The 25,210-nt window shown below is 44.2% G+C and overlaps 1 protein-coding gene and 1 long non-coding RNA gene across 3 annotated transcripts in view; one reads left to right on the top strand and one right to left on the bottom strand.

The window, feature by feature from the left end:
• The window catches only part of mxi1 (max interactor 1, dimerization protein), an 82,259-nt gene extending 58,239 nt beyond the window's left edge, over positions 1 to 24,020 (bottom strand). Inside the window, exons 1-3 of one of the 2 annotated variants that reach the window (XM_038822229.1) lie at positions 23,771 to 24,020; positions 16,834 to 16,921; positions 10,479 to 10,508 (exon numbers count right to left, since the gene is read on the bottom strand). In XM_038822229.1, the coding sequence (XP_038678157.1) occupies positions 10,479 to 10,508; positions 16,834 to 16,921; positions 23,771 to 24,014 (362 nt within the window). In that variant the 5' untranslated portion in view covers positions 24,015 to 24,020. Of the gene's footprint in view, positions 1 to 10,478; positions 10,509 to 16,833; positions 16,922 to 17,218; positions 17,479 to 23,770 lie in introns of those variants that run through there. The other variant, XM_038822230.1, reaches the window with a different exon arrangement.
• On the top strand, positions 17,902 to 20,267 carry LOC119979687. The gene is made up of 2 exons (XR_005463768.1): positions 17,902 to 18,311; positions 18,805 to 20,267. It is a non-coding gene; the product is annotated as an uncharacterized LOC119979687 (long non-coding RNA).
• Positions 24,021 to 25,210: the final 1,190 nt, after the last annotated feature.

Genomic DNA, 25,210 nt, shown 5'->3' with positions numbered 1-25,210 from the left:
CCATGGGTGACAAATGCGGGATATTCCACGATAGTAATATCAGACCATGCTCTGCACCTGGTGATGTGGTTTTGGAGATGGGGCCGACACAGCAGCTGGCATGGAGTTTGGATGTGGGACTGCAAGTGGATTTGGGACTGTGTGTGAAGATGGCTCGGGTGATTGATGAGTATGTGGTGTTCAACAAGAATGGGGAAGTGTTGCTCTCAGTACTGTGGGAGGCCCTGAAGGCGATGGTATATGGGGAGATAATTTCACACAAGGCATAGAAGGAGAGGGACGAGAAAGGAGTGCCATTGGTTGGTGGATGAGATCCTGGAGGTAGATGGCAGGTTCAAGTGACCAACACCAGAGCTTCTGGCTAGTAGAAATAATAATAATCTTTATTATTGTAACAAGTAGGCTTACATTAACACTGCAATGAAGCTACTGTGAAAATCCCCTAGTTGTCACACTCTGGCGCCTGTTCGGGTACAGAGGGAGAATTCAGAATGTCCAATTCACCTAACAAGCACGTCTTTCGGGACTTGTAGGAGGAAACCAGAGGTTGCAGATGCAATTTGATCTGCTATTTACTGAGAAGACGGTGCATCAGTTGCGGCGCTCAAGGGTGTCGTGTACGAGTATGGGGAGAAGGCCAGTAGGCTTTTGGCTGGTTAGCTGAGGTGACAGGCAGCCTCCAGGGAGATTGTACAGATTTGGGACTCAGGTGGTAGGTTAGTGTTGACAACAGACGAGGTTAATGGGGCATTTGTGGTGTTCTATAGGACTCTTTGCAGGTTGGAGCCAGGATTATAAAGACAGTGCTTCAGAGAGATCGGCAGTGGGGGGCTTGGCACTGCCAAGTCTGATGTATTATTATTAAGCGGCGAACGCTAGGAAGATGCTGGGTTGGTGTTGTGGATCGGAGGCTTTACAGGTGGGGATGGAGTCGGGCTCGTATAGCCTGTCGGGGCTAAGGCTATTGGTGACAACTTCTCTCCCTTTTTTTCCTGGAAGGTCCTTACGGAATCCAGTGGTAGCCTCCACACTGGAAATATGGAGACAATTTCAGCAGCGCGTCAAACTGGGGGTGGTATCCAGGTTGTGCCAGTTTGTGCCATGTTCGAGCCGGCAAGGTTGAACGCTAGGCTCAGGGTATGGAAGGAGAAGAGGTGCTGTGATGAAGGATTTGTTTTTGGAGGGCCGATTTCCAAGCTTCTGATGAGTTGGTGGAGAAATTTGGACTTTCGCAGGTGGATACATTTACAGATAGATATTTACAGGTTTGTGACATCGCGTGACTTTCCAATGTTCCCGGTGGTGTCCCCTTCCTCATTGTTGGAAGAGTGTTTTGTCACTGGCATGGGCAGAAGAGGGGAGTACCTCGGGGGTTTAGGGAAGGCTTATTGCGGAGGAGGCAGTATCCTTGGAGTGGGTTGCAGCCAAGTGGGAGGAGTTGGGGGCTGAGCTGGAGGAGGGGTTGTGGTGTGAGATTCTGAACAGGGTGTATCTTGCATGTGCAAGGTTAGGGCTGATGCAGTTGAAGGTAGTGCATAGGGACCAATTGCCCAAATCCTGGATGAGCAGGCTGTTTGTGGGGGTGGAGGATGAGTGTGAGCATTAAGGGAGGGGCCTGGCTAACAACGTACACATGTTATGGTCGTGTCCTAAGCTTGTGGTATCCTGGGGTCTCCTTTTTTGGCACCATGTCGGCGATCTTACAAATTGAACTGAAGCCATGTCCCCTTGCGGCAACATTCGAAGTATCAGACATGCCGGAGCTGCAGACTGGTGTGGGGGCTGATGTTTTGGCCTTCAACTCGCTGATTGCTCAAAGGCGGGTGCTAATGGGTTGAAAGTCAACTTCTCCACCCAGCGCCTCGGTATGGCTGGGGCTCTTATGAAATTTCTGCAACTCAATGGGGGGCGCAATTAAAGGATTTTACAGAAGATGGCAGCCGTTTATTTTGTACTTTAAAAGAGCTGGTCACCATCAGCTGTTGGGGGGCCGGGGGAGTGTGTCGTTAACTGTTATTGTTTTTATGTATAAAATTGAAAAAAGTTGAATAAAAATATATATATTTAAATTAGTTCTCGGGCTCAGAGGTAGAAAGATAATTGGTAATGAAAAAAGGCTGTATAATATCCTAACATTTGCAGTACAGATGAATAATCTCTTTTCCTGGATTACTGATAAATCTCCTCAGTTCAGAATCGCCGTAAAATTACCACAGAATGCATCCCAATGGAATTCTTAACCTGTATACTCAGATCCATATTGGATGCATTCTGAAAGTTATGGCACCCCATCTCAAAAGCTAGCACTTTTCCAGGAGACACATCTGGAGTGAGACTCATATAGAGTGGGAGATTGAAACTTGGTAATTTGGTGCAGTGAGGTAATTCGGTGCAGAGTGTGAGGAGGTGCTTTTTAACCCTGGTAAGTGACTGGTAAGTAGTCTCTCTTTTTCTTTTCATTGTCTAATTTATTTATTTTTATTTTGAAATTCTAGTTAAGTTTACCACGGGTTTAAGACATGGCAGGAGATCCCAGACCCGTGTCATGCTCCTCGTGTGCGATGTGGGAGCTCAGGGACACGTCTACTGTCCCTGGCTCCTTCACGTGCAAGAAGTGTGTTCAGTTGCAGCTCTTGTTAGACCGCTTGACGGCTCTGGAGCTGCAGATGGACTCACTTTGGAGCATCCGCGATGCTGAGGAGGTCGTGGATAGCACGTTTAGCGAGTTGGTCACACCGCAGGTGAAGGTTACTGAGGGAGATAGAAAATGGGTGACCAAAAGAAAGAGCAAGAGTAGGAAGGCAGTGCAGGTGTCCCCTGCGGTCATCTCCCTGCAAAACAGATATACCGCTTTGGATACTGTTGAGGGAGATGGCTCACCAAGGGAAGGCAGCAACAGCCAGGTTCATGGCACCGTGGCTGGCTCTGCTGCACAGCAGGGCAGGAAGAAAAATGGCATGGCTATAGTGATAGGGGACTCGATCGTAAGGGGAATAGATAGGCGGTTCTGTGAACGCAATCGAGACTCCAGGATGGTATGTTGCCTCCCTGGTGCAAGGGTCAAGGATGTCTCGGAGCGGCTGCAGGACATTCTGGGGGGGGGGGAGGGTGAACAGCCAGCTGTCGTGGTGCACATAGGCACCAACGATATAGGTAAAAAACGGGATGAGGTCCTACAAGCGGAATTCAGGGAGTTAGGAGTTAAACTAAAAAGTAGGACCTCAAAGGTAGTAATCTCAGGATTGCTACCAGTGCCACGAGCTAGTCAGAGTAGGAATGTCAGGATAGATAGGATGAATGCGTGGCTCGAGAGATGGTGCAAGAGGGAGGGATTCAAATTCCTGGGGCATTGGGACCGGTTCTGGGGGAGGTGGGACCAGTACAAACCGGACGGTCTACACTTGGGCAGGACTGGAACAGATGTCCTAGGGGGGGTGTTTTCTAGAGCTGTTGGGGAGGGTTTAAACTAATGTGGCAGGGGGATGGGAACCGATGCAGGAAGTTGGAAGGTAGTAAAACAGGGACAGAAACAAAAGGAAGTAAGGGGAAAAGTGCAAGGCAGAGAAGACATAGTCAGAAATCCATAAGGGCGACAGTACAAGGTACAGTGACTGAGGGGAGCAGTGAATAGGCCCAGTAATAACAAAAGGAATAAAACTGGAGATGTTAAGATTCAAAACAGAGGTAAAAAAACCAACATAAGTGTACTTTACCTGAATGCTCGTAGTATTCGGAATAAAGTAAATGAGTTGGTGGCACAAATCATCGTAAATGACTATGATTTAGTGGCCATTACTGAAACATGGTTAAAGGATGTTAAATATCCGAGGGTATCAAACTATTCGGAAGGACAGAGTGGATGGCAAGGGAGGTGGTGTTGCTCTGTTATTTAAGGATGACATCCGGGCAAAAGTAAGGGATGACATCGGTGCTATGGAGGATAAGGTTGAATCCATTTGGGTGGAAATCAGGAATAGTAAGGCAAAAAAGTCACTGATAGGAGTAGTCTATCGGCCACCAAATAGTAACGAGATGGTGGGGCAGGCAATAAACAAAGAAATAACTGATGCATGTAGAAATGGTACAGCAGTTATCATGGGGGATTTTAATCTACATGTCGATTGGTTTAACCAGGTTGGTCAAGGCAACCGTGAGGAGGAGTTTATAGAATGTATCCGCGATAGTTTCCTAGAACAGTATGTAATGGAACCTACGAGGGAACAAGCGGTCCTAGATCTTGTCCTGTGTAATGAGACAGGATTGATTAATGATCTCATAGTTAGGGATCCTCTCGGAAGGAGCGATCACAATATGGTGGAATTTAAAATACAGATGGAGGGTGAGAAAGTAAAATCAAATACTAGTGTTTTGTGTTTAAACAAAGGAGATTACAAGGGGATGAGAGAAGAACTAGCTAAGGTAGACTGGGAGCTAAGACTTTATGGTGGAACAGTTGAGGAACAGTGGAGAACCTTCCAAGCGATTTTTCACAGTGCTCAGCAAAGGTTTATACCAACAAAAAGGAAGGACGGAAGAAAGAGGGAAAATCGACCGTGGATATCTAAGGAAATAAGGGAAAGTATCAAATTGAAGGAAAAAGCATATAAAGTGGCAAAGATTGTTGGGAGATTAGAGGACTGGGAAATCTTTAGGGGGCAACAGAAAGCTACTAAAAAAGCTATAAAGAAGAGTAAGATAGAGTATGAGAGTAAACTTGCTCAGAATATAAAAACAGACAGTAAATGTTTTTACAAATATATAAGACAAAAAAGAGTGGCTAAGGTAAATATTGGTCCTTTAGAGGATGAGAAGGGAGTTTTAATAATGGGAAATGAGGAAATGGCTGAGGAACTGAACAGGTTTTTTGGGTCGGTCTTCACAGTGGAAGACACAAATAACATGCCAGCGACTGATAGAAATGAGGCTATGACAGGTGAGGACCTTGAGAGGATTGTTATCACTAAGGAGGGAGTGATGGACAAGCTAATGGGGCTAAAGGTAGACAAGTCTCCTGGCCCTGATGGAATGCATCCCAGAGTGCTAAAAGAGATGGCTAGGGAAATTGCAGATGCGCTAGTCATAATTTACCGAAATTCACTAGACTCTGGGGTGGTCCCGGTGGATTGGAAATTAGCAAACGTGACGCCACTGTTTAAAAAAGGAGGTAGGCAGAAAGCAGGAAATTATAGGCCAGTGAGCTTAACTTCGGTAATAGGGAAGATGCTGGAATCTATCATCAAGGAAGAAATTGCGAGGCATCTGGATAGAAATTGTCCCATTGGGCAGACGCAGCATGGGTTCGTAAAAGGCAGGTCATGCCTAACTAATTTAGTGGAATTTTTTGAGGACATTACCAGTGCAGTAGATAACGGGGAGCCGATGGATGTGGTATATCTGGATTTCCAGAAAGCCTTTGACAAGGTGCCACACAAAAGGTTGCTGCATAAGATAAAGATGCATGGCATTAAGGGTAAAGTAGTAGCATGGATAGAGGATTGGTTAATTAATAGAAAGCAAAGAGTTGGGATAAATGGGTGTTTCTCTGGTTGGCAATCAGTAGCTAGTGGTGTCCCTCAGGGATCCCGTGTTGGGCCCACAATTGTTCACAATTTACATAGATGATTTGGAGTTGGGGACCAAGGGCAATGTGTCCAAGTTTGCAGATGACACTAAGATGAGTGTTAAAGCGAAAAGTGCAGAGGATACTGGAAGTCTGCAGAGGGATTTGGATAGGTTAAGTGAATGGGCTCGGGTCTGGCAGATGGAATACAATGTTGACAAATGTGAGGTTATCCATTTTGGTAGGAATAACAGCAAACGGGATTATTATTTAAACAATAAAATATTAAAGCATGCCGCTGTTCAGAGAGACTTGGGTGTGCTAGTGCATGAGTCACAGAAGGTTGGTTTACAAGTGCAACAGGTGATTAAGAAGGCAAATGGAATTTTGTCCTTCATTGCTAGAGGGATGGAGTTTAAGACTAGGGAGGTTATGTTGCAATTGTATAAGGTGTTAGTGCGGCCACACCTGGAGTATTGTGTTCAGTTTTGGTCTCCGTACTTGAGAAAGGACGTACTGGCGCTGGAGGGTGTGCAGAGGAGATTCACTAGGTTAATCCCAGACCTGAAGGGGCTGGATTATGAGGAGAGGTTGAGTAGACTGGGACTGTACTCGTTGGAATTTAGAAGGATGAGGGGGGATCTTATAGAAACATTTAAAATTATGAAGGGAATAGATAGGATAGATGCGGGCAGGTTGTTTCCACTGGCGGGTGACAGCAGAACTAGGGGACATAGCCTCAAAATAAGGGGAAGTAGATTTAGGACTGAGTTTAGGAGGAACTTCTTCACCCAAAGGGTTGTGAATCTATGGAATTCCTTGCCCAGTGAAGCAATTGAGGCTCCTTCATTACATGTTTTTAAGGTAAAGATAGATAGTTTTTTGAAGAATAAAGGGATTAAGGGTTATGGTGTGCGGGCCGGAAAGTGGAGCTGAGTCCACAAAAGATCAGCCATGATCTAATTGAATGGCGGAGCAGGCTCGAGGGGCCAGATGGCCTACTCCTGCTCCTAGTTCTTATGTTCTGTAATGTCTGACTCGCACCTAAGGGTTTTCCATAAGCAATGTAACTCGCTGCGCCATTCTCTTAGATCATGACATTTACAGTGAAGAAGGGGGCCATTTGGCCCATCGAGTCTGCACCAACCCTTGGAAAGAGCACCCTACCCAAGACCACGTTTCCACCCCGTAACCCCACCCAACATTTTTGGACACTAAGGGCAATTTATCATGGCCAATCCACCTAACCTGCAAATCTTCGGACTGTGGGAGGATACCGGAGCATCCGAAGGAAACCCACGCAGACGCGGGGAGAACGTGCAAACTCCACACAGACAGTGACCCAAGCCGGGAGTCGAACCTGGGGCTCTGGAGCTGTGAAGCAACTGTACTAACCAGTGCTACTGTGCTTGCCACGTTGCGCTCAAGCGAGAGTACAACACAGCTGGAGAATCTCAGGGGAGCCCTCCAGCGGGCCTCCCAGCAGTCTCCGTGCTTCGTGTGATTCGTCCAAATCCTGCAAGACGTTGGAGTCGAAACTCTGCCCAAAAAGGGTAGGACCAAACGGCGCTCCCGGAACTAGGATCTAATTAAGCTTTACTCACCCGGGATAGACAGGCCTCCCTCGATTCTCTGGTCTCCCCAGGGAGGCTGCACTCGGGCACTAATCAGCGCTTAGGTCATTGTCTGTGCGGAGTCTGCACGTTCTTCCTGTGTCTGCGTGGGTTTCCTCCGGATTCCTCCCACAAGTCTCGAAAGACGTGCTTGTTAGGTAAATTGGACATTCTAAATTCTCCCAATATACCCGAACAGGCGCCGGAGTGTGGCAACTAGGGGATTTTCACAGTGACATCATTATAGTGTTAACCTAAGCCTATTTGTGAGACTAATAAAGATTATTAATAAATAAGGGTACAAAAATAAGCACACAACTCCAGTTGTGGTCTCACTGTTACCCCATTCAACTGTAGCAAAACATTCCTACTTTATATTCCATTCCCCTTGAAATAAATGACAATATTCTATTTGCTTTCCTCATCACTTGCTTTGTCGGTATATTAACTTTTTGTGATTCATATACCAGGAGACCTTCGTACCTCAAGAGTTCTGCAATCTTCGTTTAAATAACAAGCTGTTTTCTAATTATCTTGCCAAAACGGACAAGTTCACATTTTTGGACAAGCTTACACTTTTGCACATTATACTCCATCTACCAAATTTTTGTCCACTCACTTAACCTCTATGCCCCTTTGCAGACTCTCATGTCCACTTCACAACTTACTTTCTCATCTAACTTAGTGTCATCAGCAAATTCAGCAAACTTACATTTGGTCCCTTCATCTAAGTTGTTAATAAGGGGCTGGTTTAGCACAGGGCTAAAGAGCTGGTTTTTAAAGCAGACCAAGGCAGGCCAGCAGCACGGTTCAACTCCCGTACCAGCCTCCCCGAATAGGCTCTGGAATGTGGCGACTAGGGGCTTTTCATGATTAACCTAGGACAAAAGTTTGGCACAACATCGTGGGCCGAAGGGCCTGTTCTGTGCTGTATTTCTCTATGTTCATTTGAAGCCTACTTGTGACAATATGCGATTTTCATTTCATTTCATATAAATTGTAAATAATTGAGGCCCCAGTACTGATCTATGTGGCACTGCACTCACATCTACCAACCTGAACATGACCCAATTATGCCTACTCTCTACTTTCTGTTAGATAACCAACCTTCTAACTACCTTCTATGCAAAAATGTTACCCCCTAAGCCATCAGCTCTCATTTTACATAGTAATATTTGATGTAGCACCTTCTTGAAAATAAAGTATGGCACATCTACGCTTATCCAAGTTGCTTGCTACTTCTACAAAGAGCTCCAATAAATTATTCAAACATGATTTCCATTTCACAAAACCATACGGACTCTGCCTGATTGCATTGCATTCTCAATGCCCCGTTGTAACCTCCTTAGCAACAAGATCTTCTGCCGGGCTACTAGGGACGCAAAGGCCAAAACACTGGCCTCTTTTGCCTCCTGGACTCCCAGTTCCACCCCAACCCCAAATATCGCGAGTCCCGAGCCTGGCTTGACCCTGGACCCTACCACCCTCGACACTGTCCTCGCCACTCCCTGCTCGAAAAGGACTTTAGTGAACCAGTTGACAATGGTTTCATGGTCATTATCACCAAGACAAGGTTTTTAATTTCAGATTTATTAATTGAATTTAAATTCTTCCAGGGATTACTAGTCCAGTGACATTACCACTATGCCACCACCTCCCGACTTCCTGCCATCATCTACAAAGCACAAATCAGGAGTGTGATGAAATACTCGCCACTTGCCTGAATGAGTGCAGCTCCAACAACACTCAAGACGCCTGTTTGACTGGCACCCCATCCACCACCTTCAACGTCGACTCACTGCATTCCCGACGCAGAGGACAGCAATGTGTACCATCTAAACCAGTGAGCTCTACCACCTAGGACAAGGACAGCAGATGCATGGAAACGCTACAAGTCCCCCTACAAGCCACACCCAATCCTGACCTGGAATTATATGGCCATTCCTTCACTACTGCTGGGTTAAAGTCTTGGACCGCTCTTCCTAACAGCACTGTGGGCGTACCTACACCGCCTGGACAGCAGTACAAGTGCAGCCCACACTACCATCTTCGCTTTTTTTAAAATTTAGAGTACCCAATTCTTTTTTTACCCCAATTAAGGGGCAATTTAACATGGTCAATCCACCTACCCTTGCACATCTTTGGATTGCGGGAGTGAGACCCAAGCAGACACTGTAAGAATGTGCAAACTCCACATGGACAGTGACCCAGGGCCAGGAACGAACCTGGGTCCTCGGTGCCATGAGGTAGCAGTGATAACCACTGCACCACCATGCTGCCCTCCCACTACCATCTTCTCATGGGCAATAAAAATGCTGGCCTAGCCAGCGACATCCACGTGCCATGACATAAATTTTGTTTTAATACTAGCAACTTTCCTGCAACAGACGTTAAGTTAACCAGCCTTGAGTTCGCCTTCTTTCTGACTCACTCCCTCCTGCCTTTCGTGAATAGCGAAGTCACATTCGCTATTTTCCAATCTGATGGAACCTTCCCAGAATCTAGTGAGTTTTAGCAAAATAAAACCAATGCATCTACTACCTGTGAAAATCGCATTCAGAGGCAATGGAATAATCATAATTTATGTGTTCTACTAAATGGCACATGTTGTAGTAGAATGAAGGCATTCTTCAATTTCAACTTGATGCTAAAACTAACCCCACTTTCAACATAAAACCATCAACTTGGGACAATAAAAAGTTACCATTACCTTGCTGAAATCAGCGCACTGTAAATCAACAATTTAAAAAATGCTGGAAAATGGCAACTTTTTCTGATGTCAACATGGCCCCCAGAACACTACAATGTTCTGTGCCATTCTACTTACATGAATTCAATGAAGAGTTAGAACACTAGACATGATGAATTGTTTTTGTTGAGTAAATAACAGTTCTGGAATGATGTGACCATTCAGGTTTTTTTCTACTTTATAAGAGCTCACTCATAGTGCCTCAGTAACCTGACACCTTAGCAACAACACCACCATGTAACCCAATCAGAGTTCAGTATGTCAGGAACAGAAAAGCAACCAATATTCTGCATACCGATTTTCTGCACAAAGTAGGTCAGACATCTACTTGCATTTTGCAAACACATTTCTTCTTCTGTTAGGGAAGCTAAAAGCCTCTCCCAACTTAAACCTATAGCAAAACTGCCAACTGTCTTACTTATTTTGTTGTAAAAGTTTGTCTTAAGACTCAAATTTTGTAATTAAAGTATCACGTACAATTTAATGTATTTATGAAAATAATGTTTTTCCAGTTTTGATCAGTTTACATCAATGAGTGACAGTCCTTGCGACTTACCGGTTCTTTTCTAATTCATTGTGTGTAGATCTGCAAGACAGAAAATTAGCAATTATTTTGAAAGCTTTTTAATATCTCCATCAGAACTGAGAAATAACTTGATCACATTTAAATTCAATTAACTGTATTTTTTTTTTGTTCCTCCAATACACTTCTTCCTCTATTGAAGTTGTTGACTTCTGTACAGCACTCACCATCTTATCCAAATGGCCATTCTTATATCCAGGGGCGCCAGTGGGCTATTGGATTATGGGAGACATCACTGCTGAGCTAGGGCTTCTCTTCATCTAACATCTACACAGAATTTCCAGCAGAAACCACTGCTGGACAGCAATCCTATGCGAGAATGCTGATTGTTTTTTTTCTGTCACTAAACCAAGGATGCTGAGGCCAAGAGGACTGCCACAAATAGAATCAACCAACTCATCATGGACTTATGACTGAATTTGAGCCCTTTGTGGTCTTTTTTTTAATACATTTAGAGTACCCATTTTTTTTTCAATTAATGGGCAATTTAGTGAGGCCAATCCACCTCCTGCACATTTATGGGTTGTGGGAGTTAGACCCACGCAAACACTGGGAGAATGTGCAAACTCCACACGGACAGTGACCCGGGGCTGGGATCGAACCTGGGTCCTCAGCGCTGTGAGGCAGCAGTGCCAATCACGGCATTACCATACCCTTCCTGTTCTGAAGTTGATTTGCATACATTTATCTGTACAAAGATGTTATTCCTTTTCATAAAAACACAAAACATTCATAGAAACAAAAAGCCAAAAAAAAATCAGTGAATTCCAATAGCCTGCTGTGAATCACAGGAGAAAGATAGCAATCAAAAACATTCTTGCATTTGAATGGGCATACCAGCATCAATTAATGCTTGCAAGAACAAAAGCAACAGGGAGACACATTGCTGTGTGCCACCACTGTTCCTTTTTAATTTGTTCACAGGATGTGGGGTTTGCTAGTAAGGCCAGCAATAATTGCCCATCCCTATACAATAGAATGGGTAGCTCACTTCAGGGGACAGTCAACCCCATCACTGTGGACTTGAGAGTCACATATAAACCAGACAAAGTAAGGATGGCCGATTTATTTCCTTAAAGGACATTTGTGAACCAGATGGACTATGAATACCATTCCAGTAGTTTCATGGTCATTATTACTGCCACTAGCTTTTTATTCCTGGTTGATTTAACTAACTGAATTTTACATCTCCCACTGCCATGGTGAGATTTGAACCTATGTCTGCAAATTATTCAAGCAGGCCACAGGATTACTAACTAGCCTCTCAACATAATCACCAGGTCCACTGTACACCCTCTCAATAGACCACTATCATAATCTGCAATTGAAAGGCAGGAGTTATGCACAAGACAATATATAGATGTCTTCACATTAAAAAACTCCAATGAAACATTCATTTATAAGGGATAGTTCATGAATCTATCATTTCAGCAACAATTCAAGCTGCTAATATTTGAACATCACAATAATACTTATCACCAATTGAAAGGATTACACCAAAGTAGAAATTCACCACTATTTCCATATAGGCAATACGTGTTTTGTCAGGAATTTCTCACTCGAAAGGGTTATTGGTTATGGGAACATGGAATTTTCCTGCTCTGGACTGCTCACTATTACACAAAATAGTAAATATCTCTGTTGAGTCACTAGGAGGAGCCCATTTAAATTCAAATGACTGAAAATTAAATATACAAATTAATGGAATTAAATTGTCACCCAAAATGCATCAATGGCATTTCAAAATAAACAGGACTGTCCTAACTAGTGGGTGGCACAATGGCTAGCTCTGCTGCCTCGTGGCACAGAAGATCTGGGTTCGATCACGCCTGGGTCATTGGCCATGAGGAGTTTGCACATTCTCCCCGTGTTTTGGGGTTTTAACCAAGTACCGAGACCATCAGCTTAGTTCAAAGAGGGAAGGCAATTGACTAGCAAAAGCCTGAAGTTGTTTGTGGAGCCAGGAGGAGCGCTCCAACTCCTTTCAACTCCACAAAAAACATTTCTGAAGAATTTCTGAGTGGTCTACTGTGCTCCGTTTAAGGTCACACAAGGTAAAGAAATTACCAGTTGGAGCTTCAGTTCAATATTGAGACTTATTTCTGGTTGGCCTAGATCAGGGGTGGGCAAACTACGGCCCGACAAAGGTTTTTATGCGGCCCACCAATGAGGTGCCCGGAATCATAACCGGCATTTTTGAAAAGCCGCTGAAGTAAATGCGCTTATTGAATAAGCGCATTTACTTCAGCGGCTTTTCCCCGGCGGCTTTTCAAAAATGCCGGTTATGATTCCGGGCACCTCATTGGCGGGCCGCATAAAAACGCGCGTGGTGGGGTGGATGAGTGGGGCTGTCTCATTGGTCAGTTTAGTTGGGTGTGCGACCAATAGGAGTCCAGGTTACATACAATAAGCCTCATTATTGTTTGTAACCTGGACTCCTATTGGTCGCACACCCAACTAAACCGACCAATAAGGCAGCCCCACTCATCCACCCCACTACGCGCGTTTTTATCGTTGACTCGGCTAGGCTGTGCTTCTGTCAGTGTTAAGGATCAGCACAAGCAACTTGACACCTGATTTCAACAAACTGGTAAATGACTGCAGTCAGATGCATCATTCTCATTGACATTGTTCTGTTACTTACTGAGTTACTTTTTTTCAAATAAATGTGCTTTTTTTTCTTTAAAGACCTTTTATTTTGGCTATTTAAAATATTAATTATTTTACTTAATATACTATGCGGCCCTTTAAAATTGTGAATTTCTGAATGTGGCCCTTGCACGGAAAGGTTTGCCCACCCCTGGCCTAGATCAATCAACTTAGCACTGGCTTCAAGGTGCAGCTCAGCACAGGTTTCTGCATTGCTAATTTGGTTTCTGGACATTAAGATGGTGCAATACTGTTGATTTTATTCATCTTTACTTTATTATTGGTAACAAACATCTTAACAGCGATCTAATCTATACCTAATCTACAGATCATTTATGTACAGTAAATTAGCCAATCAATCTTAAATCTTTATTCTTTTTTAAATTTAGTTCAACAATATAGCATCTGCAATTCATTTTAAAATGTAGTGTCATTTGTTAATATCAAGAAAAATAACTTTCATTTATACAGCACCTTTAATGCAGGAAAATGTCCCACGGTGCTTCACAGCAGGCCAAATAAGCCAAAGAGAGAGATATGAAGATGTGCAGCTAAAACCCTAGTCTTTGGGATTTAATAAAAGTTTGTCAGGAGGGGGAGAGAGAGCGCGAGCGAGCTTGGGTCACTGTCTGTGCTAAGTCCCCCCCCCCCCACCGTGTCTGCGTGGATTTCCTCAGGGTGCTCCGGTTTCCTCCACAGTCCAAAGATGTTCAGGTTAGGTGGATTGACCATGCTAAATTGTGTCCAGAAAAAGGTTAGGTGGGGTTCCTGGGACAGGGTGGTGGTGTGGGCTTAAGTAGGTTGCTTGTTTCAAGGGCCGGTGACTCAATGAGCCAAATGGCCTTTTTCTGTATATAAGTTCAATGATCACTGATCCATTGTAGAAGAAATAAGGTGGACTTCCTGAAAATGAATATGGAACTCTGGGAGCACAATTAATGCCAAAAGATAGAGCACCAGAGACAGAAGATTCTGAGGTTGGAAGACAGATATCAAATCTGGAAACAGCACTTGTACATGCACCCCCCCAAATACAGATGTGGTTTTCCAGGATTGCAAGCAGCCTCCATCCCGAATTCTGGAGACAACTCCAGGTATTGTTCAAGTGAGTCCCAACATCTGCACGCTACGTTGTTCCTGTTTCGTGCCGACGTCCGCTGTCATTGCAGATAATCTGATGGTGGTGACCCCATCCCCCCTCTCCCTCTCTCTCCCCCCCCTCCCTCTCTGCCCCCCACCCCCCCTCCCTCTCTGCCCGCCACCCCCCCCCCTCTCTTCCCCCCAGCCCGCCCTCTCTTCCCCCCCCTCCCTCCCTCCTCCCTCCCCCCCTGCCCCCACCCCTCCCTCTCTCTCCCTCTCCCTCCCCCCCCTCCCTCCCCCCTCCCTCTGCCCCCCCCTCCCTCCCTCCGCCCCCCCTCCCTCCCTCCGCCCGCCCCCTCTCCCTCCCTCCGCCCGCCCCCTCTCCCTCCCTCCGCCCCCCCTCTCTCCCTCCCTCCGCCCCCCCCTCCCTCTCTCCGCCGCCCCCCCTCTCCCTCCCTCCGCCCCCCCCTCCCTCTCTCCGCCCCCCCCCCTCCCTCTCTCCCCACCATCGAACCTGCTGGTGGGGCTTTGGAGAATTCTGGCCAATTACTTTAAAGGCCATGTCATAGAGCATGGAGCATATGCCTCACCAAAAGCTTCAAAGCATTCAGTGAAACAACCAAAATATTCCAATACCAGTAACAGCAGGAGTTAATTTACTGTAAACCTGAATTCGGGCAAATAAGATCTAAAGGGATCCAAAACAACAAAACTCCATTATTTAATAATCAGGCACCAGTTTTGCCATCTTAATGACTGGCAATGACTTGTCACCTAAAAATAATGAGACTTCACGTACAACCTTATGATTAGATGCACAGTATGGCATACAGAAGATAAGATAATCCCAGGTCCAGTTTCTGTTGTTGATTTAAGAGATTGTAGCAGTGCGGCTGATAAGTGTCCAGACAGGGAATATATTCAGCTATGGCTCCTGCTTTTGACTATTTGTCAGGTTTTGCGTAAAAGGTTTGGGTGTGGACATCTAGTGGGGCAGGATCAACCTGATTATGATTAAACTATGATTATTATTTTTTTAAATTTAGAGTACCCAATTATTTTTTTCCAATTAAGGGGCAATTTAGCGTGGCCAATCTACCTACCCTGCACATCTTTGGGTTCTGGGGGTGAAACCCATGCAGACACTGGGAGAATGTGCAAACTCCACACGGACAGTGACCCAGGGCCAGGATTCGAACCCGGGTCCTCAGCGCAATGCTAACCACTGTGTGTCTGAGAGTCTGTCAGACCCTAATGAATTGCACCATACCAGAAATTAGTGCCTTCCCCAAGAGAAGGTGTGCAATTTGATGCCACCGACTGGTGAGATTCCTTATGCACTCTGTTTATTTTGGCTTCGCCAAGTTTTGGTATCAACTTTACAGCAAGAAAAATTACTCCCCCCACCTTTCTACTGAAAGTAGCTGGGTGTTGTGTGTGGGGGGGGGGGGGGGGCGAGTTCAGGGCATAGACACATTATAACCTATTTTAGCCATACATGTCTTGACATGCACCATCAAGCACTGAGTGTTCATTATACTGCAATTTAAAAAACCAAAACCTCTTATTAAAATCCAGATTATTTTAAGTTGCGATACTGCCTGTCATCTTGAACATGTAGTCAAAACATTTCTATAATCTAGACCCCACAGGGTAATGATTAACCAGTTATAAACTTACTTTAAAAAAAAGTTATATCATCAAGAAACATTTGATTCCAAAAGATAAACAAATATAAGCTGAAGCGATGAGCAGCTTGAATGTTTACTTAAAAGCTACTCTTTAAATGGTGCTTACTTAAATGAATCAGAAACTATTAGTTAGCGGGAGCGAAACCATTTGTGTATCATGATGAAAGTTCATTAAACTTTGCTCACAAATTTCCATCACCTCAACCATAAAATGCCTATTTTTTTTCTCATCAAGACCACGCAAGCTCAGACATACAAAAACACTGAACGAAAGGCCTTGGAGGTCGTGCACGGTTCCTTCAGCCATCATTTTCTGATAGGCAAGAACATACAACTGAAACAATTAGCGCTTGTGGGGTGTGTTTTGTTTTTAAAAGGGGAAAAAAACCTTTTCGTTTTTAAAAAAAATGTACATTGCAGGTCTTTGATTGGGATGGGAGATGGGGTAAACTGATGAATCCACATGTAAAATGACAAATTCAGAAGAAAAAAAAACACATTGGTACTTCAATGCCCCTTTTAATTTCACATCCCTCCCGTGTGTGTGTTTTTAAACTGTAAATCTGACAATCAGCTGATTACAGATGGCGCTCGAACCTCTCTCCCCAATAAAACAAATGACCAGCTTTTGCATTGTCTTTTCCCTCCAACGCACAAATGGCCGGGGGAATACCTCAACCTGTATATATAAATATATATATTTTTTAAAAGTTGTCGTACTTTGCAGTTCCAATGCAGTCGGTCGTGGGGGGGGGGGGGGGGGGGGGGCAAATTAAAATACATATAAAATGGCGGGTACAGTCCCAGTGGCAACCACATAAACAGCGCTCTCCCATTCCGTTTCGCTTTCATTTGCAATTTAACTGTTTCGCAAACCATGCAGAGAAGGGTTATTATTGTGTTTTTACCTATTGCTCGAATTCTTTTTGGTTTTCATTTTCTTCCTGGCCCCTTCGGCATTGCAGGGCAACGTCGATGCATATCCGTGCTCGGCCTCTGAAAAAGGGAGAGAAGGGGGGAAAACAAAACACACGAAAAGTTCACCTTCGGCGATTTTTTGGTTGTTGTTGTTTGTTTGTTTTGTTTTGGAAAAAAAAAACGCGGCGTTGTCGACGATCGCGGCTTTATTTTCTCTCCCCCTCTCTGCACACTGGGGATGTGGATGGAGAGGCGTCGAAGGGGGTTTTGTTTGCGGCTCCTTCCACTGCGGTTAATGGCAGTTGGAACTCTTGGGCGATTTGAATTTTTATAAATAAATAATAATTTTATCTTTTATTCGCCGTCCCGTTTTACCTCGATCTCTCCTCTCTAAATACTCCGCCGCTTCTAACAGTCTCTGGATGTTGATTAGCTGTACTGAGTTCATTATTTTGTTTATATTTGGTCGTGTATATATAATTATTATATATACATGAGGGATTTTTTTAAAGTAATGGGGTAGAATTTATATTTTAAAAAAACACAAATTTTTTAAAAAATGAAAGGGTAAAAAAAAAGGGGGGGAAAGCGAGCGATCTGCAAGCAGCCGACCCTCCTCCCTCCTCTCACTCTCTCTCAGTCCAAGTTTGTTTACCTCAGGATATATCGAGCGAGGAGGACGGCTCCCACTGAGCTGCTTCCAGCGCGCCTGCGCCCAGCCCGCGGCACCACGGGAACTGGAGTTCCTTTCCCCCGGCCCGCCACCGCCACTCGGCTGGACTGGAGGGAGGTGAGCGGACTCCAATTCCCGCCATGCCCCGGGCGCCCGCTCGCCTCCCCCCCCCTCCATCTCCTGCCCAGCGACCGGGCCCTCCCCCCTCTCAAGCCGAAGCGAGCGACCCGGCAACACGGGACGTCATAGAGACGCTCTCGCTCCTCGTTGGCGGAGCAGCTCGAGGGAGGGCGGGGTCCGGGCGCTCGGCTGACCAATCGGCGGCCTAGCTGCTGTTTTCCCCTCCCCCCAAACCACCTCTCACACACACATACAGTCGCCGTGTCTCATGCGAAAAGCACATGTCGGGAACGTATCCGGGTGCTCGCGGGAGGGCGCGCGTGCGTCGCCGTGCACGCCCTCGTGTAGCGGGAAAGGTAACATTTTTCAAACTCCGAACGTTCCACGCCATCGAGCGTGGGAAGCACGGGTGGTTCCCGTTCACAATGATACAAGGTATTGATACAAGGCGCACCCCTGCCTCCACTGTAAAGTGTGACTGAAGGGAATTAATGCATGGACGCTGAAGGCTTTGCAAGTTGGACGGTTCGAGTTTCAGACCCGTCAAGGAGTATTTTCGGGCTAATAGTCAAATCGCAAAAAGAGATACACCGCCACTCTGAAATGGAGCTGCTTCTGTCATTACCTTTTATGTAAAACGGAAAATAGAGAATACTGGAAATAACACCAGACACGGTAAGACAAAATGCTGGAAAATCCCAGCGGGTCTGGCAGCATCTGTGCAGAGGACGGACGACTCTGGCCCAGAGCTGGAGATAACTGGAAATAGGAGGAGAAATACCACTCATTTGCTGGCACACACTAGATTGGCTGAATTGCACTTTTTTTGTGTTTCCGAGACAAAGTTTCTTGTCTGCGGTGATGCAGGTAGATGTTAAAGGTCCTGTGACATTTTCTGGATGCTAGCCAAGGTTTCAACTTCAAACAGTGCAGAAACTGATTAACCGGTTGTGTGTTGGTGTGCACATTGGTGTGCTGTTTGCGGGCCTGATATGCGATGTACGAAAGATGTGTATATCTACAAAAGTCTCCAGTCAGTAATCTCTAAAGATACCAATGACTGTTTCGGTTCAGAAATAACCTGTAATCAGTTACAAAGATGAAGCTGTGAATATTTTCAAAGCTGAAATGTTACTTTTAAACAATTTTTTTTTCATTCTACTTTTAGAAGTGTCTTGTCAACAAGCCTAATGCAGAACAACTTCTGAGGCATTACTGTCCTAAGTGACCCATGACTACCCACAACCAAAAAGAACATAACAAAACTGATTTTAACTTGCGTGTTGAGAGAAATGTTGTTTGAAGTGCCGAAAGTGTTTTCAATAGCAAGTTTCACCTTTTCTTCATATTTCCTTACTGTTCCTACTAAGGGACGGGCAGTTGAAGATGGAAGTGATTTTCACGACAACTTTGCAAGTGTTCCTTGGCTCTCTGATATGTAATTTTTCAACCTCTGTTTTTGAAGACTCGTTTAACTGACATTTGGATAGCTCCTTAATTTTGTTGCAATTCCATCCTCAGTGTTGTTGTCAGGGTACATTGTATAAATCATCAGTTTATATAGCAACATATATATCACATTTCACTTCTAAGTGTCATGAATGTCACAGCTCCCAAACGATGTTAAGGTGAAAAAAATTATAAATAGGATAGAAAGCTAGACGTATCTTTCTTGTCTGACTGGGAGTTGGTGTTAAGTAGCAATGTAAAAACTTAGCTCAGCAATTAGTCTCAAATTGGCTATGTGATACTCCTATTTAAACCTATTTTTGCAAGATTAGACCAAATTGCAATTCTCCACTGGGTTTTATGAGCAGCACTGCTGGAAGTTGGAAAGGACATGCCTCCCCTGAGTACCATGCTCTAAGAGGGTGTTGGAGATGATGGATTTCAATTGGATAGGTCCATGATTTATGCTTGGCAAAGTACTACAGTGGTTTACCATTGCCTTCTGCAGTGTGGCTGACCAGGGAACTTCCTGCTCTTACCACCTGTCATCGGGTGTATTGGAAGGATTCACAGGGGCCCCAAAGCTTTCTGGCCCAGAGATAATGGTGCTACCACTGGTACACGGGGCCTCCAGTTGAGTGGATACTAATTTTGACCTTTTTGAAGGATGAGAAAATAAGGAGAAATGGGAAAGAAGCAATTTCTATGTGCCGTCATTGTTTAACATTATAGCTTAGCAGACATTCGGGGTTTTAAAATTAGCCTCACTGTCCTTGTGTAGGAGTAAAAACAGACCCAGTGACCTCAAAAATTGTGCAGAATGGCTTAGAGTAGGCTGTTATGATGTGTCCCAGTTAAATAGATTGCCAACATTCACTTTTCTAACCTGACTCATGAGGAATGGTTAATTGGAAAGAGTAATGAATAACTACTAGCACGTGTGGGAATATTCTCTGGGACAGTGTTGCCCAACGAAGTTGATGACTAGCCAGAGACCGTAACCATGGCCACACTGTTTTAGTCATAATCACTAATTTTAGTAGAAAGCTGCTTTCCTAGTACAGGTAAATATTCTTGTGTAGTTACACATGGAAATAAAGCACTCTTAACTTGCAAGTTATTCTTGATCTCACCACTTGCAAAAAAAAAATGCACAAAACGATTAAACCTCATGTGCATAAATGGTGTCAATGAGTGTTAAGATCGCATGCCAACTGACAGCTTCTATTTCTCTTTTCCACTCCTCAAAAATGCAAATATCCACATTTGAATTCCCTATTAACTACATGTGGCTATGAGTGAATGTAATGAACAACCATTGTCCTACTATGACTCTCCGTTCTCAAAAAGGAGAAATACGGAAGTAATATTCTGATACATTAATACCCAGTTCAACCTGTGGTTTAAGTAATTACACTATGACTCCCATTCAAAACATTGTCATTGCAGAGTCAGGCTATGCAAACAGTGGACACCTTTATACAGGCCTCAGTCCATGAATTTGAATAGTAACTACAAGGAGGTCATTTAAGCATGGCCTAGATTGATTTTTTTTTGTTTTTGTTACCCCGTAGGGAGACACTTTTTTTTTACTTTGGGTGATATCAAATCCTCTACACACTGATCTCTATTGATTCTTATTTGTGTTAATATTACAGTGGAAGCAGGAACCAGCATTATTAGACTGGTATCCATGCACAATTTTTTTCATAATTCAGAAACCGAAGATGTACTAACATTACAAATGTATTGCATTACTATCATTGCAGCTATAATTTAAATACAGCTTAAATCCTGGAAGAGGGACTTACACTTGGTTTCCCTTTGGAGTTGTAAGGCAGATTTACCATTTAAAACAAAAATCACCTCCTACCAATGCTAAACTTCTAGTGTAAATGTACCCGTGAGTGAGAGCTTAGGACACCCCACCAAGTTGGGGAGAGTAGGAGAGAAGAGATGAATCAAGAGGTTGTAAAGGAAAAATAAGCAATGCATGATCTGAGTTGCATATCATAGAATCCCCACAGTGCAGAAGACAATTTGGCCTATCGTGTCTGCTCTGACCCACTGAAAGAGCACCCTATCTAGGCCTACCCCCCATCCCCTTAACCCCAGAACTTCACCTAACCTACACATCTTTGGAACCTAAGGAGCAATTTAGCATGACCAATACACCTAAAACCTGCACATCTTTGGACTGTAAGAAGTCTTACAACACCAGGTTAAAGTCCAACCTGGTGTTGTAAGACTTCTTACTGTGCTCACCCCAGTCCAACGCCGGCATCTCCACATCATCTTTGGACTGTGGGAGGAAACCGGAGTACCTGGAGAAAACCCACGCAGACACGGAGAACGTGCAAACTCCACACAGTCACCCAAGGCCAGAATTGAACCTGGGTCTCTGGTGCTGTGAGGCAGCAGTGCTAACCACTGTGCCAAATATCATTGACATTCAGGAGCAGCTGGCTACAGACCCTGGATTTACCAGAATTCCAATAGTGCCTGTTCTGGCTTTGATAATCTCTCATCCAAGCTGCTGAATAGCAACAAGTGACCTGAAAACCATTTCCCTCTGGCCTGCCTATTTAATCTACAGAATATCACAAAGCAATGCAGCAAGGAAGCAAACCACTAGACACTTCAAAGGGCGACCTGGTGAGATGACTGTGCACTGTTGAGATGACTATGTAGTAGTATCTGATGTGTGGGGAAGCAAAATTTGCAAGAACAAACTCAAATGTTAAAAATATGTTGTTGCCCGCAACTGAATTCTATCAAATCAATTGTAATAGTCTTTCTTTATTAACCAAGACACATTGTTAGGATGGTTGCCGCAATGTAAATGAAGCAATCTTCTCAGACGAGTACGATTGTGATTTTAACTCCAAACTGTTGAAAAATCATGCCGACTAGGTTGTAGTCATTTTGAAACCAAGTTTAACAACAACTCGTTGGTTGGGTGGAGTACTAGTATAGGTAAACTTGACTGAAGCGACTGAACTCTAAATGTTTAAAATAAAGGTCGTGCAGCACGGTGGCGCAGTGGGTTAGCCCTGCAGCCTCACAGGGCCGAGGTCCCAGGTTCGATCCTGGCTCTGGGTCACTGTTCGTGTGGAGTTTGCACATTCTACCCGTGTTCGTGTGTGTTTCGCCCTCACAACCCAAAAATGTGCAGGATAGGTGTATAGGCCGCACTAAATTGCCCCTTAATTGGGAAAAAAATAAATTGGCTACACTAAATTTATAAAATAAAATAAAGGTAATCGACCTGAAACCTCCTTGTTTCTATTTTCATGCAATGCTGCCTGAGTATTTTCTGTTGTTATTTTACATTTGGTCGTATTTTTCTTTGCTATTGAATCTCCAGCAATGCATTCATTACACAAGAACGACCTGTGTATTGATACATTGTGTATTCTATTCAAGAGAAAGCACTGGTTCTCCCAGAGTTAATAACTGGCTTGGTCCGTTTAGTTAATCTGCTGTTCATCGGTAACCAGAGCAGTAGCATTTATTTACAAAGACGTTCCCCCATTGCACCGTCTCTACAGTGATGTACAATAGCGTTCACGTTTATTCTAGCTGGCGTCATTGTCAACGTGTAACGTCCTATTGAGGAAATACATCTAATTAATTTATTTTAAAACAAATAAAAATAAACTCTTATAGATTGCAGATACATGTGAGTGTGTTTGCGGGTGTATTTTTGCCGGGCTGGGTGGGGAGAGAGAGAGAGAGTCCCAGACATCTGGTACATGTTACAACGCGAGCACATGCCTGGTTAGCTATGTATCCCTTGCCCGTGGTTTTCAAAACACGTGGCGGAAAATTGTATCGACTGCTGCACTGAAAAAAAATGACCTGTCATCACATACTCCGAATTGAGCCGCCAGACAAAGATACTGAACTTTTTTTAAAAAAGCATTAAAGGATCCTGATAATTCGAAGGGGAAACACTTCGTGTAGTTGAGCTGTACTTTGTCTACAACCACAGAGACATGTGTACAATAAGAAAGGGAGTTTAATAGTCGAGAACGTTTGTCCCATCGCCTCCGGTACGTTTCAGAGATGAAACACGTTAACAAGAGACTGATTGTGATTTTTTTTCTCTCTGTTACAAAAATAACTGGGCTTTTTACTGTACCGTATGTTATTTTCATTCGCCCCTATAAGTCCAAAGCGAAATCATTCCTGTGAATATAATCATTGCACTAATCGAGGATGTTAACAAAAAACATTGTCCACATTTGATCTGTTCAAAGCTGAAACTGGCAACCAGATGCACACTGCCTAAAATTCGTCTGTCTGCACAATAGCGTCTCTATTTTACTCCAGCTTCCGTTCTTTCACAATGCAGAACAAAATATAAAGATTATTTATATCATCCACAGCCTCTCGCTTCCAATTCCTTCAAAAATGTTTAGAAACGTAATGCAATGTTTCCCTAACTTTAGTTGCTTTGTGAAACACCTGCGCTGTGGGAGGTTTAAAACAAACATTATTCCTGTAGAAACCTTTAGGGTTTCAGTCGATGACTAAATGGTTAATTTCATGTTTTGCTGTTCCACGCAGTCCAGCCACATCTTAAAAAGTACAGGCAGTGGGAAAGTCGGGGTGCGTTTAAACTAACATGTGTAAATATCCATGCACATTTCAGACGGGGCAGGAATGCCCCACACACTTACTCTCGTTTTCTGTCTCGATCCTCTCTATGTGACTGGCCGCTTCCAGCAACATTTGGACACTTTGCAGGAAAGTGTTGATCTGATGCACAGACTCCTCTGTGTTCAGGATGTTATTGAGAGGGGACCGCGACATTGTTACAAGGTCCGGCCGAGTTACAGAAGCGACGACCTGCTGCTGATCGGAGGGCTGTGGATCGATGGCAGACAAGTGCACGTCTTTCCTGGGCCTTCCGCTTTTTCCCATTCTCTCTCTCTCACACACACAGATGTGACACTCCGTCTGCTGCCCAGGATGAATAGAGCGATTCCCGCGGCTCTCAGCGCCTGATCCACTCCCAACAGAAAATGCTCCCAGGACGCGCTGGTTTGAATGAGCCAGCCCAGCCCAGCGCGCCACTCTGCCTTATTTCAGCGCCCATGTCTCAACCCAACCCAGAATGTTAAACAGAACCATCGAGAGAACATTAAACCAACCCCATTCAGGGCATGAAGCGTCAAATCATTGCACCTCTGACTGAAACTCCAACCCTCGTGCTCACGCACAAAAGTATCAAGTTCAATGTTTCATAAGGTCAATCTATAAAATCTATTTTCGACTAAAGTGAAAAGAATCTGATTTTTTTTCTCCAAGAAGCCATTCCAACGTGCCTCTGCTTTAATTTCAGAGTTTGAGAACTGATTTATCCCCCAACTCCCTCCCTCACCGACCGTTAATCTCACTTCAGCACCTTGTAAAAGGTGTCAATATACACGTTTTGCATGTTGTAGCAAGCTCGCCACTTCACTGAGTTCTTTTGTATCGCACTTTCTAAAGACATATTTGAAGAGCCAACCTTTGTAAGATTCCCCCCCCCCCCCCCCCCCGCGTTTTTAACACGCCACGTTTTCTACATTTGTCATCTTTGCATCGCGTTATTTAAAACCATGTGGTCTGGAGAGGGAATGGGAGTAGCCTGTTTCCAACCCTTTTTTGAATATAATACTTCCACCATATGTAAGGAACTCGAGACAGACCCAGGGGATCGTCAACTGAGTTTGCCTTCAACAAGTAATGAAAGCCCCACTCTACTGAAAATAAATTGAGATATTCCTAATTCACGCGAAGGTACCTGGGTATTTGGTAGCTCAACTAACTAGTCAGAAAGAAATAATTTACATTTATGCAGTACAGTTCACGACCTCGGACTATCTTGAAGCTCTTTACAGTCAATTAACTACTTTTTAAGTGTAGTCTCTGTTGTAATGTAGGAAAGCAGCCAATTTGCACACAGCAAACTCCCCGCAAATAGCAATATGATAATACCCACAAACTCTGTTCTTGTGATGCTCATTCAGGACTAAACAATGGCCAGAAGGCCCGTGATAACTCCCCTGCTCTTCAAAATAGTTCCATGGAATCTTCTATATCCACGTTAGGGAGCAGAGCTGGTCTTGATTTTA

Source organism: Scyliorhinus canicula, chromosome 16 (assembly GCF_902713615.1).
Source record: "Scyliorhinus canicula chromosome 16, sScyCan1.1, whole genome shotgun sequence".
Classification (NCBI taxonomy): Eukaryota; Metazoa; Chordata; class Chondrichthyes; order Carcharhiniformes; family Scyliorhinidae; genus Scyliorhinus; species Scyliorhinus canicula.
This window is presented reverse-complemented; position numbering and strand designations above follow the sequence as displayed.